The 14,704-nt window shown below is 35.9% G+C and overlaps 1 protein-coding gene across 1 annotated transcript; it reads left to right on the forward strand.

Annotated features, from left to right (window-relative positions):
• The first annotated feature begins 62 nt into the window (after positions 1-62).
• Positions 63-10,968, forward strand: LOC117318391 (E3 ubiquitin-protein ligase RNF113A-like). The gene is made up of 10 exons (XM_033873380.1): positions 63-192; positions 4,456-4,535; positions 4,781-4,873; positions 5,808-5,915; positions 6,306-6,415; positions 7,659-7,765; positions 8,346-8,435; positions 8,691-8,784; positions 9,328-9,434; positions 10,088-10,968. Exons 1-10 carry the CDS (start codon positions 96-98, stop codon positions 10,174-10,176), a joined length of 975 nt encoding a protein of 324 aa, XP_033729271.1. The 5' UTR covers positions 63-95; the 3' UTR covers positions 10,177-10,968.
• Positions 10,969-14,704: the final 3,736 nt, after the last annotated feature.

A 14,704-nucleotide genomic window follows, 5' to 3' on the forward strand; every position in this document is an offset into this window, starting at 1 on the left:
TTATCGTATACATCATTATAGCTGATTGGTCATTTGAGTTGTTCCTGGCCCAATGAACAGTTACGTATCTAACATTCGTAGGCAAAACGTCCAAAATGGCCGACACCAGTACAACAGAAAAACCAGTGTGCAGTTTTTTCAAGAAAAGAGGCAAACAACAGACAAGGCGAAGAAAACACAGTGAATCCAGCAGTAATGCATATATATAGTATATCTTTGTTTTTGTGTCTAGTGAGAAATTGTCACATCACAGGTTTAGATCACAGACAGTTGCTACTGAATACTAGAGCCTGTTCTAAATCCCTCTATCGTTTGTCACTGGAATCACTGGATGACATCGATATAAGTCTTATTGGACTTCTTTGATGTATCTTCATCTTGGCGTTTTCCCACAATTAAAATTTGTCCTTCGCGACTTCCTTCCGGTTGCACATACACTTTAAAAGTTCTAAAATACATATAATGTATACTCAGAGTATAGTGTCGAAGTTGGTCATAATGTCTTAAATGGGAAAGGTAGACATTACGACTGTAATACCAGTGTTCCAGCTAGGTCGGGTTAGCAGGGCGCGGCGCCCTGCCCCTAATTCAAAGTTAGAAATGCGCCCCGCCCCTTTTCCTGTAGTACTGCCCTTTTTCTAAGTGTCATTGATGCTCATTTTGCCTCGTATACTCTAGATCCGATTTGCTGAAGCCATGCAATATACAATCACTAATTGGCCACCTGTAACACTAGTCCCCTTACCTGTAGACCTTTATCCACGGTACTGATGGACGCTGCCCGAGGCAGAGGTCGGTCAGCTGGGGATCGAGCTGGTGTTTTAATAGATTCATTTAACCGTGACGAGTCGATACTGACGATAGGATCGGTTGGTAATCCAATTAAATCATAATCACGAAGGCTTTTTGAAGATGGACAAAGTAATGATAATGGATGGAAATGTAGCTTTACTTATGTAAACAACTTTTGACAAGACCGAAAAGAGCCGCACGTTTGTCGTAAAGTTATCCCATGAGCACGTGTGCATTGGCGATCGATCTATATATCTTTGAAATTTTCTTCACGTGACAACACGAAATCCTTCTGGTTTTAACCAAGCAACTTTTAGGTAAATGATCATGAGATCACTTTCCAGTGATTTTCCAGTGATCAAAATTAGGCCTAGCTTTCGGTTGATTTTATTTGATGAAGTTTGGCGGGACGCCGGAAATGGTTCGTTGTAAATGCAGATGTCGCAAATTCCTTGTTGGATTGACGGATTTCTATACAAAATGTTATTTTTCATAAATAAATAAAGGACATATAAAATATCTGTTCATGTGAATAATGGTTGCAAAAGTTTAGTTTATATTGTGTTATTTTCGTATCTGAAATGCCGACTCTGCATTAACTGCGGGTCATGTGATAGCCAAGTGATTACATTTCTACAACACGCGGGGACCGTTTTTATTTACGAGAGCAACGGAACAAATGTTTGATTAGAAACTTGCGAATCATGACCGGCCCTAATTCGTTTACCATTTCTTGTAATTAATTCAAGAAAATGTTAACTTGCTATAATTTCCTGATTTTAGTTTACCGTTATTTCTAAAGAGTCTAAAGTGAAAGTAGAAATTTACCGCCGCTTACAAGATACATCGTAGTTATTTGGACAAAGTTTATTCAGATATTAAATAATACAATTTCTTTTACTTAATCATTTTTTCTCGTATATGCTTGACCACATTTTCTCCTTTGCTCCATAATATCTTCAATTACAATTAGTCGTCTTACAATCACAACGGACAGACCAGAGACCTATATTAATTAGTTAGTATATAGCCTAGGTATATGGACAGACCAACTTCTGGTTGAAAATATCGCTCTGTTGACTATAATCTGATAGTAACTTTTTGATTGGACGTAATTATCGTATATGGATTCTCTCAATACACCCTTAAATTGAAATAATGCTAATATCATTTTATTTTTGAATTACTCTAGGTCATTACTTTTACCATCAAAATTTAAAACAATATTTGAAGAATAAAGAGAAGAAAGAAGATATTTTTACACACAAACGAAATAATAAAAAAAAAATCAACAGATTTCTATTTGTCTCTTATGAATCAGGTCATATGTAATGCATGGATGTACTTGAATTGTCCTGTAAAATAAGGTAAAAGATAGATAGGCCTGGAAAAAATGTCGCGCACAAAAATGCCCTTTTTTTAGGCAGCGCCCTGCCCTTTTCAAATCCTAGCTGGAACACTGAATACATTTATCGGTTAACTGATAGTCCAATAGTTCTACTATTGTGGTATTGTATACACAGTTTATGGAATACTTATGTCATAGTTTCCCAGTTGAGCTGGGTTGGAACTCGCACATTCTACATGTACTTGTTGTGTTATTGCTGATCTTACTGTTCCAGGTTAGTTGAACGAGGGTTCAAATGTCAGGGGGTGGTTACGCCAGTGCTTGTTTAACCTGTCCTTAAAGCTATTTACTGACGGAGCTGGAACTGTATGTCCCTGTTTTATGGGGACAAATTGATTCATCAGTTTTTAAATGTAATATTTCAGTCATATGTCTTGACGGACCTGCAGATGTTATGCAGGCATTGAAAGTCTTTGTCAAATTTAAAGCTCGTCTGAAAAAAATCACCGAATCTGTCCTATTAGCCTAGTATTACTCTGGTCCAACCGTTTGAAGCACGATAAACGAAAACGTCAGTCTGATTACGTCGGTAGATCTACGACACTGCACCTGTCCAAAGTTTTTCGTCGTGTTGAACTTCTAGCATTGTTTGAGTAAAATCGTAAACGAGTACTACAACGTATTAAGATATAGACAGATAGAAGATAAGCAGATAAGTTCATTTTAGCATGGGTTTGGATACTGCGTTATATATTGAAGAATAATTTTAGATCTCTAAGGAAATGATGATGATGATGGACTGGTGATGATGATTGAGTTAATTACATCACAATGTATATGAGCAGCTGAATGGACTTTTTTGTTGATGTTGCAGTAGACTAGTATTTAACAATTCCTACCCACAACGGGCAGGCGTTGACCTACGTCATAAAAAAAAATTATTAGATAAAAAAGTTAGCCTCTCCCGAGTATGACCTGTCCCATCCTTGACAAGGGAATGAACTCACCGGAAAGTGAAAACTGACTATTTTCTGTCTGAGTTAATTTTCTCCACTAGATACCATCTGATTTTAATTATGCATGTCTTGTTTCAAAATGAAACATTTATCTATCTGTCGATACCAAATACATTTTACTGAAAGACCACAATTGTCTATTAAGAGCCTAGAATGTCAAGTTTTGCCTGAAAAATGCTAGGTATAGACATTTACTGGTCCGTATGATTATCTTCAACCGCTCTAATGGGCACATGGCTATTAAAAATGTGGTAAAAATGGCTTCAAAGCTCCGTCACAAATATAAAAACCTGTTATCCTACCGTAAAGCTGGATGTTAACAGTTATTGTCGTGCAAATAATTTGAGGTAAATGTTGCCTTTCACAGGAGATGGCCTTCTCAGGTCCCTTTATTCCTACCCCAACCATGTTAAATGATTACAAGGAGGGAAACTTCATGTTAAATGATTACAAGGAGGGAAACTTATGATAGGCACCTTGATCAGCTTGTCATAATCAGCACGCACAACTCCTGTGAAATCATGTGATTTAGATTATATATGCACTGTAATATGCTAAAATTAGTCAACCTGCCTGCATGTTATAGTACTTTTTGCCTGTTTTACAGTGCTATTATATATAATAAGCCTGTTTTAAAATTACACATTAACTTGAAAATTGCTGTGATATATCTGAGAACTGATCTGAGAAACCTTTCATTACCATATGTGTAGGCACCAAACACTCATATTCTTATACTCTTTCAGAATACAAAAAAAAAGTTCTATTCAATTATAAGCTGTTTTGTGATCTTACTGGTAATCGCATGTATATTTTTGAAATATGATATCATGTAATATGCCTCTTTTACCCGATTAAATCATTAACTACATAATCTGGCAGATTAACACTTGATTTATGATGTATTATTGTTATAATTCCATTTCTGAATCAACAGGAATATGACGCATACATTGTTCCTAAATATTATCTTGATTTTTTTAGCAAGGTCAAGTGTATACCACATATAATATTTACACTACTGTTTGTGTTTAAATTAACTTTTTTGGATATTCTGCTGTTATGTAGAATGTTTATATATATATATCGGATTGCCTCGAAAATTTAACAAGCCTCATTGTCCACACTGTTTGAATTACTTCTTTGCCCCATATAATCATTACAAGTAATTCGTATCCTCCATACATTTATGTGAGGATCCAGTGTTATCTGGATTATACTGTTTATATTACTTCTTTGACATATATATATATATATATATATATACATGTACCTGGTACATGTTTATGTTCTTTCCAGGTGGCAGCAACAGTGATGATGCAGCAGTTGTTAAGAAAAAGGAAAAGAAAAGATCCTTCAAAAATCCCATGATGCAATCAGTAAATTATTTTCTTCACATTTGCTTAAAAATATACAACATATTTTAACGGCACATGCAGATCTAGAGTTGTAATTACAGTCATGTATAAAAATGCTAAATATACCTGTACCTTAATTTCAATGATTGTTTAGTCCTTTTTTTCTGTTGTTTAACTTTCAAGTTTTAAAGACTCTTTTCTCAGTACAAGTTTAGGTATCATCTATATAAACCACTTTGCCTTATTGTCATGTACTTCTCACACAGACAGGAAGATTGAAGGTTAACCAGGACCACCAGTACAGCAGTGAGAGTGAAGAAGACAAAATAACTGTCAGCTTTAAGTCAACTCGGTCAGGGGTATGTCAGTGATAACACTTTCATTCAGGGTTTATTAAATTAGATATTAGTCCCCTTCCTATGAAGCCAAAGAGAAGGGCTGGAGGGGTTCCTCTGTCTCTGTACCTTTGTACCTACGCAACACCAATGTTTGTCGGTGCTGTAGCAGATTCATTCTTTGAAAGATTTTGATTAAACTTCACACTAATATAAAGGACTATGACATGCCGAGACAAGTATGTTGGTGTAGGTCAAGGTCACTATTTTCAGAAAAGCTTTGTCGGCCCTAGTGCTCTAGTGGCTTCATTCCTTCATGGATTTTGATCAAAATTGATGACCATCAAAATTCATAACATTACAAAATGCATTAATATCTCGGATAAGTTGGACTTTCAGTGTTGTTGGGTCAGCGTCACCATTGCTAATTTTAGAAAATTCCACTTTCTTTTTATATAATTCCTCAGTCAAAATCAGAGCATTGCAATGTTTTGTATTATTACATTAAAATCAGCTGCAGGCAAATTGTATATGCTTCATTTTTCCAAAATTAACACTAAGGGCACTATATATCTTTATAAATATGTGTAATAGTTGGTTGGGGCCAGTAGGGGACATTCATTGCTTTAGCAATACTCAGTACTCAGTACTCAGTATGCTTGTTTTTCTGAAAAGTAAACAGGATTAACTTGTGTGCAATTATCTTATGACACTTCTTACAGATCTGGCATATCATGGTTCCTCCTGTGCCATGAGTCGCCCTGATCAGCTTCCCAGCAAACTAGGATACTAAACATGTCTCTTCATTTGTTGAGCTGGTTCATCATGATTTGATTATTTCTTACATTATTTAGATTAAATTTTGGTGAACATGCAACAGTAATGAAGTGATTTATGATTTAAGTAGTCCACACTTACAGATAAAAATAGAAATTACAGAAATGAATTAATTTTGCAGAAACGACAAGGTCCAACAGATATGGGTGCAACATCCATTGTGGAGATAGACACAGCAATAGAACAAGATGCCCAGGCAATATTTGAGAAATCACAACAGATCAACAAGGTATGGAGGCTTACCTAAGAGTAAATTCATATATGTTTCTGTGTTGTTGTTGTTGTTTGTTTGAAAAAAAAAAAAAGAATAAGGTACATTTTTGAGCAAGTTTGATATATATGTCTATGTCATATTTGAATGAACTAGTGTGTATACAAAGGATAAACCTTATACATGTACAATACAATATTGTACTTTCACTCTGAAATATACCAGATATAATATAATAATAACATACAATTACAACACAAACAGGTAGCTGGACATGTGTTAATATATTGAAGTCCAACATCGAAACACAAATAATAATAATATGAAATATGCTGTATATATATATGACTTGAATATTGTCAGTGTGATATACATGACATGCTCAACAGTGACACTCTGTATTTGTAGGAAGGCAAAGGGAAGGAAGATGACAAGGTGTATAAAGGACTGAATAATTATCAGGTGTTCTACGAGAAGAGGGATACAGCACAGGGAAATGCTTCCAGTGGGAGTGTCAGGTATACCTAGTTCTTAATTATTACTTACAAACATTTATATACATGTATATGGATATCAATGTCTTTTATGTCTGCCACACATTCAGGGAATCCTTTTTAACATAAAGGAGTCACTATTTCATCATTAACAGATGACATAGATGGGTCACTGTTTCATCATTAACGGATGACATATAGGGGCCACTGTTTCATCATTAACAGATGACATAGAGGGGTCATTGTTTCATCATTAATGGATGACATAGAGGGGCCACTGTTTCATCATTAATGGATGACATAGAGGGGTCATTGTTTCATCATTAACAGATGACATAGAGGGGTCATTGTTTCATCATTAATGGATGACATAGAGGGGCCACTGTTTCATCATTAATGGATGACATAGAGGGGTCACTATTTCATCATTAACGGATGACATAGAGGGGTCATTGTTTCATCATTAATGGATGACATAGAGGGGTCACTATTTCATCATTAACGGATGACATAGAGGGGTCATTGTTTCATCATTAATGGATGACATAGAGGGGTCACTGTTTCATCATTAACAGATGACATATAGGGGCCACCGTTTCATCATTAACAGACGATATATAGGGGTCACTATTTTATCATTAACGGATGACATAAAGGGGCCACTGTTTCGTCATTAACAGGTGTCTTTTGTTGGTATTCCATCGTCGATTGTCTGAACAAAGGTTTCCATTTGATAACATCCAACTCAAACTTTGTACTGTGCTCACTTGGAATTGTTTTTCAGACCTGAAGCTTAAAAGTCATTGTCACACAAAAAAGATTGTTGTTTTTTGTGCAGTTGGCAAAGAGTTCCTTTGGGCCCAACAAACTCCAACTTCATGTATCATTTCCTTACTGAAAGTTCTTGCTAGAGATAGCTTTTCAGGTCTGATTATAAAATGAAGCTAGAAGTCACTGTAACTCAATTCTCTATCATGCATTTTTTCAGCATTTTGCACTTTAAGCAACTTCTACAAGGATGTTTTTATTCTCATTAAACCTCAAAATATTTGGTAATTTATTTACAGACTTAAATTTGATTTTAAGACATTTCTGAAGTTCAGTATATCCGTCAATTGATATTTCTTTGATTTGGAATTATGAAAGTACGTCTATGTCTGTACAATCTGGTAACTATTGTTTCTACAAGATAATCTACTTCTTTAACTATTGATTTCAGAAGGTTGTAATGTTGTATGAATGAAAATTGAAAGTATTGATGTTATAGAAAAGGACCAATCCGTGCGCCAGCCAACCTCCGCGCCACAGTAAGATGGGACTACCAACCTGACATCTGTAAAGACTACAAGGAGACAGGATTCTGTGGATTTGGCGGTTAGTATATGTACTGTATCTATACTGCTCTTTAGGTAATAGTGTCAACCGTTAAAGATAAACAACTTACTGTATGACCAACTAATTTGTGTCTTCTCATTAATATACAAACTTCATTACTTGGAACCACTAGGAAAAGATCTGTTGTAATATCTTCCGATGCTGCTGTATGTAATGATATATGAGGGATTTCTCATATACTCGAGTTATTAAGTTTTTTATCGATTCTTACTGATCAAATGGGGAAAATATGACATGACTACTGTGGAACTGCCATTCATTTAATAGTTTATCTCCATTCCGACAAAAATCAGATATGTATGACTATAGATAACATAAAATATTGGCACTTCTCATAATTTATTTGCAAAACAGTATTTTTAAAAATTGTGAAGAATTAATTATGACATGCAGATTTCTCCGTCTAATGTTTACAATCTAGCTAATATTAATGAAACTAAATGTGTGACCCATGAAATACATATGTGAACTGTGGGTTTGGAATTTCTGCTAAGTCCCTGTGATGTGACCTGGATCTGAAGTAGTTAGGGTTTTGTAAACTGTGATTTACTTATTTCAGATTCATGTAAGTTTTTTCATGACCGAGGTGACTACAAGCATGGCTGGCAGTTGGAGCGAGAGATGGAGGAAGGGAGATATGGAAAGAATGGTAAGTTTAAGCAAATCATGTAAATTTCATGAATACAAAAGTAGATCAAATCTAATGTTTTTATTTTTGAATGAAACTCGGTAAGAAAATAAAATATTAAAACAATTGAGGTACATAATCATAAGATGCTTTCTTTTGTTTAGAATTTGATTGACATGTATTTAATGGCCTGCTGATCATGCAGAAAATGTAAAGTTCAACGCTTTACTTTATTAGGTCAAAGTACATCAATAGATCTTTTGTTGTGTATTGTAGACGAGGGAAACTATGAGATAAGTAGCGATGAAGAGGAACTGCCATTCAAATGTTTCATCTGTCGAGAGTTCTTCACTGACCCAATTATAACAAAGTAAGTTATACTTGTATATATAATGTAGCAACTGGTCAATTCTGGTTAATTAAGCAATGTGAGGCTGATCAAGACCAAAGATATGTTTTTGTATGCCCATCTTTGTATGTAAATTTATTATGATATGTCTTTTGACAATAGGTTGTCATCAGTTTACAGACAAATATAATATGCGACACTTATGTGTTCAAGATAGATTCAGTATACTTTATCTTTATAGAAAAGTGTTTTTCAAAATAGTTCATGAAGTCCAAATGTAAATGTCAAGTACACTTTTACTATGAATAAGAAATTAGCTCCTGATTAATAGTTCAGCCATTAACACAAAGATACTCCACTGCCTTACTGAAATTTGTTGTTCTGGCTGCTCAATAGATTCGAGGTCAAGGTCATTGTTAACTCTAAATAGATAATTACACTTGCACATTCTAAAGACCACAAATATCTCTGTACCAGCACCAAACATGTAGTATGACTTTGGGATTGTTGATCTTACCGAAGCCTTATTCCTCTTGATGAAGAATTTGTCTGTATTTATTCCAGATGTAAACACTACTTCTGTGAGAAATGTGCCCTTAGCCAGTATAGGAAGTCCAAGAGGTGCTTTGTGTGTGGTGAACAGACCATGGGAGTGTTTAATCCTGCTAAAGGTTTGTGATATTTTTAGTTAGTTACTGCTTACATGACTACACCTATTGGTAGGTTTCATCTCAGCAACTATGGTCACTGTTCTGTCGGCATTGTGGGTTGTCAATGTGTCAATCCACATTTTTGTTGGAGACTCAATCTATTTTGATTGTTGCTGCAATGATTCTGCTTGAGAAAAATCCCTCTGGTTGGTTTGTCCATTCTTTGTCAATTTTATACCTGTAATGTAAACCTTTTGAAGAATTTGTGCCAATTTATCATTTTAAAGAATATTTTTCTCTGTCAACCCCTTAAACGTTTTGATCAATTTGTAGCTTAAAAAACAAATAAATTTACAATTGCTTTGAAATAATTGCTCTTGTAAATGCTGTGATGCCTCTCATGATGGAAGATTGTTTTGAAGGAAACCCTGCTTTGCTAAGTCTGTTCTTGGCTAAAATAATATTTTGAACATTATAGAATAAATGATTTGATCCCCTTGTGACCCTGACCAATTAGTAGTTTTTTTACGGCATTGAACTATATTACCAGTCGTAGTGATAGAATGATATGTTAAAACATGTGTATAACATATTTTTCTCTCAGGTTTAGATATGTTAACTAATGTGTCATACGTATTCTTAAATACTGAACATATTTTTGCTTTCTTTTATAGATTTAATTGCTAAAATGAAGAAAGGAAATGTACAAAAAGACAATGTAGATACCAGAGGTCAGAGTGGAGGAGGCAGTGATAGTGACTGATGTAACAGTGTATAGGACAATAATGGGAGAGGCACTAATGAACATGTGCTATAAGTATTCTTACTATAGTTTGCAATGATATATATTTTCAAGGCTGGTGGTGTGAATTCATCATTAGTTGGTGTGTCACTCTTGATAGTACTACAACCTGGTGACAGTGACAAAGGAGTGATAATCTGCACTAACAATTGTTGAGAAAAATATAGGAATTGTTGAAAAAAGATTGATGGACTTATATGGAGACTGGTAAGCAAAACCTGCAGATCTTACTACAGACCTGATAAGCTGATTTCTAGATCTTACAACTCTGGTTCATTATTTCAGTCCTTAGAAACACTGCTGTTGAGTTTTGACAATAACTTTTGTAGACAATTCTTAAGTCATGTATTTATTTTGATGATCATATCACAATATGTTTGCTTCCCTTATTGTACTATTGTACTAAGCCCAGGGAAGTTACATTTACGGATCCATTAACAACAATTAAAAAAAAAAATCAAAGCATTCATATACATCTGGCCATAGTTTTCACTGTAAGATGTGAATATCCTGTTGTAATTGTGTTTAATACATACCATTTGTACATTTTGTATCTATATGATGTACATGTATATGAAATACAAAAGTATGATACAGGTGTTCATATCATCTAGAAACTAACTACAGTAATTACTAGTGATTTGGTGCTATAGATCATGAGTTTGAGGTCAAGACAGGGCACAAGTAAAAACTATTGCCTTAATTTGTCTTTTGTATTTCTATATATGTTATTATAGAATGCATTGTACAATATTCATTTTCGTTGTTGTTGATCTGAAGGATTAAAATAATGTATCCAATTATTGAACACCAAATGCATCAGTGATGTTGATAAGGTTTTCAATGTGAATTACTTGGCACAATCATGTACATGTATGTACTATAGACGTGAACATTTATGTGAGGAGAAAATTAATGATAGATAAGTGAAGGTCAAAATCCCTCTCACAAGTATTATTTTGTGATATATGAGGTATGACGGAATAGGTAAAAAAGAAAAGTTCATAAAAATAATAAACCCCTTCATGTATATTTTATCTATCAAAATCGCGAAATTAAACGTCTGCAGAAATAACGATGTTTATAATACAAATGTATAATGCATACTGTTGAAGTTTTGATTAAAAGATAATCATATGAAAAGAATTGGGTTGTTCAGCACTAAATTTCACTTCGGTATTCCTTTCTCAAGACAGGTGTATACACGAATCTCTTGTTGGGTATTCCTTACTCTGGACAGGTGTATACACGAATCTCATGTTGGGTATTCCTTACATTGGACAGGTGTATACACGAATCTCCTGTTGGGTATTCCTTACTCTAGATAGGTGTATACACGAATCTCCTGTTGGGTATTCTTTACTCTAGATAGGTGTATACATGAATCTCATATTGGGTATTCTTTACTCTAGATAGGTGTATAAACAAATCTCATGTTGGGTATTCCTTACTCTAGATAGGTGTATACACGAATCTCATATTGAGTATTCCTTACTCTAGACAGGTGTATACACAAATCTCATGTTGGGTATTCCTTACTCTTGACAGGTGTATACACGAATCTCATATTGGGTATTCTTTACTCTGGACAGGTGTATACACGAATCTCCTGTTGGGTATTCCTTACTCTGGACAGGTGTATACACAAATCTCATGTTGGGTATTCCCTACTCTGGACTGGTGTATACACAAATCTCCTGTTGGGTATTCCTTACTCTAGATATGTGTATACACGAATCTCATGTTGGGTATTCTTTACTCTAGATAGGTGTATACATGAATCTCCTGTTGGGTATTCCTTACTCTGGACATGTGTATACACAAATCTCCTGTTGGGTATTCCTTACTCTAGATAGCTGTATACACGAATCTCCTGTTGGGTATTCTTTACTCTGGACAGGTGTATACACGAATCTCATATTGAGTATTCCTTACTCTGGACTGGTGTAAACTCGAATCTCCTGTTGGGTATTCCTTACTCTGGGCAGGTGTATACATGAATCTCATATTGGGTAGTACTTACTCTGGACAGGTATATACATGAATCTCATATTGGGTATTCCTTACTCTGGACAGGTGTATACATGAATCTCTTGTTGGGTATTCCTTACTCTAGACAGGTGTATACACAAATCTCCTGTTGGGTATTCCTTACTCTGGACAGGTGTATACATGAACCTCTTGTTGGGTATTCCTTACTCTGGAGAGGTGTATACACAAATCTCATGTTAGGTATTCCCTACTCTGGACAGGTGTATAAACGAATCTCATGTTGGGTATTCCTTACTCTAGACAGGTGTATACACGAATCTCCTGTTGGGTATTCCTTACTCTGGACAGGTGTATACATGAATCTCATGTTGGGTATTCCTTACTCTGGAGAGGTGTATACACGAATCTCCTGTTGGGTATTCCTTACACTGGACAGGTGTATACACAAATCTCATGTTGAGTATTCCTTACTCTGGACAGGTGTATACACAAATCTCATGTTGGGTATTCCTTACTCTAGACAGGTGTATACACAAATCTCCTGTTGGGTATTCCTTACTCTGGACAGGTGTATACACGAATCTCCTGTTGGGTATTCCTTACTCTGGACAGGTGTATACACGAATCTCCTATTGGGTATTCCTTACTCTAGACAGGTGTATACACGAATCTCGTGTTGGGTATTCCTTACTCTGGACAGGTGTATACACAAATCTCATGTTGGGTATTCCTTACTCTAGACAGGTGTATACACGAATCTCATGTCGGGTATTCCTTACTCTAGACAGGTGTATACACAAATCTGTTGGGTATTCCTTACTCTAGACAGGTGTATACACAAATCTCCTGTTGGGTATTCCTTACTCTAGATATGTGTATACACGAATCTCATGTTGGGTATTCTTTACTCTAGATAGGTGTATACATGGATCTCCTGTTGGGTATTCCTTACTCTGGACAGGTGTATACACAAATCTCTTGTTGGGTATTCCTTACTCTAGATAGGTGTATAAACGAATCTCATGTTGGGTATTCCTTACTCTAGACAGGTGTATACACGAATCTGCTGTTGGGTATTCCTTACTCTGGACAGGTGTATACACGAATCTGCTGTTGGGTATTCCTTACTCTGGACAGGTGTATACACGAATCTCATGTTGGGTATTCCTTACTCTAGATAGGTGTATACACGAATCTCCTGTTGGGTATTCTTTACTCTGGACAGGTGTATACACGAATCTCCTGTTGGGTATTCCTTACTCTAGATAGGTGTATACACGAATCTCCTGTTGGGTATTCCTTACTCTGGACAGGTGTATACACGAATCTCCTGTTGGGTATTCCTTACTCTAGATAGGTATATACATGAATCTCATATTGGGTATTCCTTACTCTGGACAGGTGTATACACGAATCTCCTGTTGGGTATTCCTTACTCTAGATAGGTGTATACACGAATCTCCTGTTGGGTATTCCTTACTCTGGACAGGTGTATACACGAATCTCCTGTTGGGTATTCCTTACTCTAGATAGGTGTATACACGAATCTCATATTGGGTATTCCTTACTCTGGACAGGTGTATACACGAATCTCCTGTTGGGTATTCCTTACTCTAGATAGGTGTATCCACGAATCTCATATTGAGTATTCCTTACTCTGGACAGGTGTATACACGAATCTCCTGTTGGGTATTCCTTACTCTAGATAGGTGTATACACGAATCTCATATTGGGTATTCCTTACTCTGGACAGGTGTATACACGAATCTCCTGTTGGGTATTCCTTACTCTAGACAGGTGTATACACGAATCTCCTGTTGGGTATTCCTTACACTGGACAGGTGTATACACAAATCTCATGTTGAGTATTCCTTACTCTGGACAGGTGTATACACAAATCTCATGTTGGGTATTCCTTACTCTAGACAGGTGTATACACAAATCTCCTGTTGGGTATTCCTTACTCTGGACAGGTGTATACACGAATCTCCTGTTGGGTATTCCTTACTCTGGACAGGTGTATACACGAATCTCCTATTGGGTATTCCTTACTCTAGACAGGTGTATACACGAATCTCGTGTTGGGTATTCCTTACTCTGGACAGGTGTATACACAAATCTCATGTTGGGTATTCCTTACTCTAGACAGGTGTATACACGAATCTCATGTCGGGTATTCCTTACTCTAGACAGGTGTATACACAAATCTGTTGGGTATTCCTTACTCTAGACAGGTGTATACACAAATCTCCTGTTGGGTATTCCTTACTCTAGATATGTGTATACACGAATCTCATGTTGGGTATTCTTTACTCTAGATAGGTGTATACATGGATCTCCTGTTGGGTATTCCTTACTCTGGACAGGTGTATACACAAATCTCTTGTTGGGTATTCCTTACTCTAGATAGGTGTATAAACGAATCTCATGTTGGGTATTCTTTACTCTGGACAGGTGTATACACGAATCTCCTGTTGGGTATTCCTTACTCTGGACA

This window comes from Pecten maximus, chromosome 2, assembly GCF_902652985.1.
Source record: "Pecten maximus chromosome 2, xPecMax1.1, whole genome shotgun sequence".
Lineage (NCBI taxonomy): Eukaryota > Metazoa > Mollusca > Bivalvia > Pectinida > Pectinidae > Pecten > Pecten maximus.

What these genes read in the sequence shown, in the direction of transcription:
- LOC117318391 (XM_033873380.1), top strand. Translation starts at nt 96, where the DNA reads ATGGCCGACACCAGTACAACAGAAAAACCAGTGTGCAGTTTTTTCAAG. An exon ending in AAAACACAGTGAATCCAGCA is followed by an intron (nt 193 to 4,455) that starts GTAATGCATATA and finishes TGTTCTTTCCAG; the next exon opens with GTGGCAGCAACAGTGATGAT. An exon ending in AATCACAACAGATCAACAAG is followed by an intron (nt 5,916 to 6,305) that starts GTATGGAGGCTT and finishes CTGTATTTGTAG; the next exon opens with GAAGGCAAAGGGAAGGAAGA.